The sequence below is a fragment of the Phytophthora parasitica genome (genome assembly GCF_000247585.1).
Source record: "Phytophthora parasitica INRA-310 unplaced genomic scaffold supercont2.31, whole genome shotgun sequence".
NCBI classification, from domain to species: domain Eukaryota; phylum Oomycota; class Peronosporomycetes; order Peronosporales; family Peronosporaceae; genus Phytophthora; species Phytophthora nicotianae.
Genome location: NW_008649017.1, coordinates 497,430 through 502,140, shown reverse-complemented (window position 1 = coordinate 502,140; position 4,711 = coordinate 497,430). Strand labels below are relative to the sequence as shown.

General features: G+C 46.6%; 3 protein-coding genes across 3 annotated transcripts; all 3 read left to right on the top strand.

Annotated features, from left to right (window-relative positions):
- PPTG_13067 (hypothetical protein) lies at positions 1–866 on the top strand. The gene has a single exon (XM_008908780.1). It carries the CDS (start codon positions 5–7, stop codon positions 704–706), a length of 702 nt encoding a protein of 233 aa, XP_008907028.1. The 5' UTR covers positions 1–4; the 3' UTR covers positions 707–866.
- A 934-nt stretch (positions 867–1,800) lies between these two features.
- On the top strand, positions 1,801–2,304 carry PPTG_23166 (hypothetical protein; the record flags this gene model as incomplete). Its single annotated transcript, XM_008908779.1, has 2 exons — positions 1,801–2,069; positions 2,256–2,304. 2 exons carry the CDS (start codon positions 1,801–1,803, stop codon positions 2,302–2,304), a joined length of 318 nt encoding a protein of 105 aa, XP_008907027.1.
- A 318-nt stretch (positions 2,305–2,622) lies between these two features.
- On the top strand, positions 2,623–4,682 carry PPTG_13066 (hypothetical protein; the record flags this gene model as incomplete). Its single annotated transcript, XM_008908778.1, has 1 exon — positions 2,623–4,682. A coding segment is annotated over one exon (2,024 nt), but the record flags the coding sequence as incomplete, so codon positions are not given.
- Between the last annotated feature and the right edge of the window lie 29 nt (positions 4,683–4,711).

Sequence of the window (4,711 nt, the reverse complement as noted above, 5' to 3'; positions counted from 1 at the left end):
AAAAATGCCACAGCATGAATTGTCAGCTACCGCGCTGAGCGACGACGGCTCATCCACGGAAAGCGAATGCTACGACAAGGAACTCCTCGAGTTGGCAGCAAGCGTCCACGACGAGAACCACGACCACAACCTGACGCCAGATTTAACCACTGGCGTGAAAGTGGAACCAGTCGATGTCTGCCCACCAGTCAAATCGGAAAACGCCACAGCGACTGATGAGGCCAAACCGAAGGCAAAAGCGACCTACAACAAGTGCAATCGATGCCGACGCAAACTGCCAATTATCAATGAGAAGGATCAGACGGCGGTGCAAGAAGGGAAAGCAAAAACTAAACGCTGTGTCTGCTGCTGCGAGAGTTTTCCGCTAAGTAAATTCAGTATGGCGAATCGCAGCTCGACACGGGCGATTCCAAGATGTCGCTCTTGCAGCCAAGCGCCCTCAAACATATTGCAAAAACTCAGAGAGATTCCGGAATATGTGGAGGCTGTTGCTGCTGAGAAGCAAATGATCAAGGAAGAGAGAAGCAAAAATCAAACTAAATTGCCACCGTTCGAACGCAAGACAATGAAGCAGCGATATCAGGAACAATTTCAACTGGTAGGAGGCAAAACGGCGAGAGAGCGACGACTAGCTCATCGTGAGGAAGAGAAGAAGAAGCGTCTGGCTAATTTCCAACGCAAACGACGAGAAAACAAGACAAAATAGGTTAACCTCGGTTATTTAGGTGTGTCGCGCTTTTGATCGCAAGTTAAATCTTCGAAGTACGCAGTGTTCTGGCGGCACATCAAGTTTTATGGTGGTTGTGGGTTCTTTTTTGCTAGTATACTAAGTGCTCATTTAATGAATCATAGTTCACACAGTTGAAACATTTTCTTGGAGTGCAGGGTTCATTTACATCTTATCCTACAGCCCTGCGATTCGAGCAAATTCCACTACAAAGTGGCAAAGTGGGCGACGTGAAAGTGACGAGATGAAAAAAAAATGACGAAAATTATGACATGTAAATTACCGATTTACGGAGTGAATGCTTTGGCAAAGGAAAGGATAGTGGGCGAGTATCGACGATTAGATTTGCCAAAGAAGCATGCGCAGCAGATAGGAATCGATCTTGGATCATTCGCAACACTAGTCATGCTTAATCCGCTTGGTTCTCTTGAGCACATTGGAGTCCTGAAATCCCTTGGCACTCGCAAACCGTTCTCCTGGAGTTTTTGTACAAACTTGTGAGCAAGCAGGTCGCCATTAATCTTTTCTTGATCAAACAACTCAGTTCGCCACGACATGTTAACAATGATAACCCTTTCCCCACCGCTTGCTCCTTTTCAGTATTGCCAGTACGATCACCCTCGTCGTAGGGGATTCTTTCAAAGATTCCATCGATGTTATTCGCCTCATTGTGGTGTCTCTGTAGAGAACTCTGTGCTTAGAAATTGGTACCAGCAGCTGGAAGGGCAGTGCAACCGAAGAAAAGAATGGTAACAGCAGCAGAAACAACGTGTGGCAATCATTCTAAGGAATCTACTCCTGTGATTAGTTATACGTCGATAGTTATGGTGTATTTAAAACGTGTATGTCGCCATCTTAACTACGACTATCATTTTGGTAATCGTGACCTTTCCCCTTGCGATTACTGTCCAGCTACTTTATCACTTGGGGCAATAGGTAAATACACGAAGCCGGCTCTTTAATAGTTTGCTGCTGTTATACCACAATGCAAGATCACTTTATTGCTGCTCTCTGCACTCATTTTCAATTTCTCTCCTGCACAGCGTTCCCATTCACAAAGTCCAAAAATTTCGATGCGCCTCAGTCTCGTGCTGCTATCAGTTGTAGTCGTGCTTCTTTCAAGTAGCCGGTGTGACGCGAAGAGTCTGCGCCAAGACTCCCCCTACAAGACCAAGGAATCGGCTGAAAATGAAGAAAGGAGATTCATCTTTTCGAACAAGATTAACCCCGAAGCGGTGCCGATCAAGTCATCGAAGTGGAATAATGCTCTCACCAAGGTGCTTAAATCCATTCTTCCGCATAAAGAAGGCATATTGGTGCACAAGGGGAACGACCAGTGGAGGTTCGTACCCTATTAGGAGATCGATCTCATGGAGCTCCTAGAAGGTGCCAAAATGCCAACAAAGAGCACCGCAAGACAGTCAACTCGCAAAATCATGCGGTTTGATACTTGAGTACATGTATTCCAGTTGATCGATGCCACTTACTTCTTAGATTCGTTAGCAACTTACTTGCGAAGTTGTCACAGCAAAGCTCAGACTCGAAAGGACACGCGTACAGCTCTACCTGTGCACTGATAAAAAATAATTGGGTCTGCACTTGTTATTTTTTTTTCTTTTATCTTTTTTTTGTGGGGGGAGGGGGGAGCTCGGCATCAGTGAACGAGCCTTGGACAGCGGCCAGGATGTAGTATTTACTAGTACTTACTTGTGTATGCTGCATGTAATAAAACTGGTGGTGAGGTGTTTGGAAATATTGGTTGAGTATATGCTTCAACGAAAGAGTTGTTTTTGAACCGATGTAGCCATGCTCTACAACTGTCGTCTAGATTTTTGTCCAACCACAGCTTGTCTTCATGTATCCCTTTTATTTCCACCCAATCACAATTCATTTCTCAGCAATGTTGGACCCCAAGAAGTCGCTGGCGATCGATGCGCCGCCTATTGTGCCGTACGACGATGGCTTCTCCACCGACAGCGAGGACTACACGGAGCAAGAAGCCACATCACACGAATCTCCAGTGTCTTCTTCCTCTACGCCCACTTCGATTTTAACCAAAAGAGCAGTCGTCACCGAGAACCAGTCAAATATCCAAAGGCAACAAATTCGAGACGAAACACAAACAAAAGTCATCAGACAACCCTCGAAGGACAAGCCTCAGTCTGCTACAACCACAACACGAAAGCCCGAGGAAAATGCTTCAACACGTGCAGCAGATTACGTTAAACCACCCGCTAATGGCCATTTAAAGCCTCAAGAAGTAGTCCAAACCATTGCTCCCACGCCTAATGGCAAGAAAGATGAAGAATATTGCAGAAATTGCAAGGGATATCTGACGCCATTGGCTGAAAGACTCAAAGTGATGAAGAGAGCCGCATTACAGCAGTCTGGGAACATTCCTCCTCCCTCAAGACAGTGTTTCTGCTGCCATATCACGTACCCATTTGTGGCTCTGACCGATGAGAGCAGAAATCAAGCGTGTACACAGCCACGTTGTTACATGTGCAACTGGGCAGTCCGAGCTGCTCAAAAGAGCTCAAATGTCGGTGTAAAGAGAGCTGTGGACGGAGTTGAGAAAGGTACTCGAGAGAATGGCAACACAGAAATCTCCATAATGGCTACAACCAGCGAACCGAAAAATTCTACCGCACCAGACAATTATTGCAAAAGTTGCAAAGGAAAATTACCCTTGCGGGCCGAAAGATTGAAACTTATGCCGACAGCTGAACACCCGACTAGACAGTGTACTTGCTGCATCATTACGCTGCCACTATCGTCGCTCACTGAAAAAAGCAGAAATGTCAAGTTTGCTAAGCCTGTTTGCAACACATGCGATGCAGCTAGAAGCCTGGCATCTACGACGGAAGACAAAACTCCAATACCTACAAATTCGACCCAACCGAATCCCGAGAAAACGCCGGAAGTCATTGTGATCGATGAAGAGGACGAAGAAGGGGAAGTATTGGAACAAGAAAGCTGCAAATGTTGCGGAGGCACGTTGATCCCTCCAGTGAAGAGAGTACAAATGATGAAGGATGCAGCGAAGAAATTGGGAGGAAAGAAACCTCCGCCTTCGAGACAATGCGCCTGTTGTCGCATAACTTACCCGTCAGAGGCATTGACCAAGAAGAGCAGGAAAATGACACGTGTTGTACCTATTTGCCATAGTTGTTGCCAGGCTGGCGGACCACCTATTTACGAAATGCTCTGCACGAGTGACGAGTTTATTGAAGCTTTTCAAGTGGAGGACCCTGCTGCTGCTCGACAGTTCTTAAAAAGGAAAGAAAACGGAAAACTCGCGAAGGCAGTAGAAGCTCAGAGAAAACGGATGAAGAAGATGAATAACCCGCCAAAGGCGTTGAAGAAAGAAGTTCCAAGCGTACAACCGACGAGCAAGCAATCGCCCAAGGCTGTTGCATCACATCCAATCAACAGACCGCAAAAGATAACGGGCCGACTATTTGGCGGAGGACCTCGCTACCACCTGATGCCAATGATGGCGAGAAAGAGTATGCCGGCCGCTCGATTAATTATCGGAAGACCAGCAAATAAAACGTATGCAGCTTTAGATACAGAAGCGTATGCAGAGGCAGAAGCTAACGAAGGATCACCAGGTTTGGAGCCACTGGGATCGCCTACAGGCAGACTGGCGGTGAGGAAAAGCATGCCGGCACCTCGGTTAACCATTGGGGAACCAGTGAACAGTAGTGGATTCCCACAGACGAGAACTCAAGTGGAACAGAACGGGGAGCAGCATTTAGACCAGACAGCGCCACCCGGGCTACCGAGACCGCGGACGGCGCAGTGGCTTCGTCAATTTGAACTTGTTGATGGGAACACTGCTCGAGAACGACGACTGGAGGTGCGAAATGAATCCAAGGAAGAACAAGCTGACAAGAAGAGGCAGCGAACAGAGTGATAGAGCTGTGTTATGGATCAGCATAAAACTATAATTATTTTTATTTTTTTGAAAAGATTATAGTT

Coding starts and splice junctions, on each gene's coding strand:
- PPTG_13067 (XM_008908780.1), top strand. CDS start 5: ATGCCACAGCATGAATTGTCAGCTACCGCGCTGAGCGACGACGGCTCA.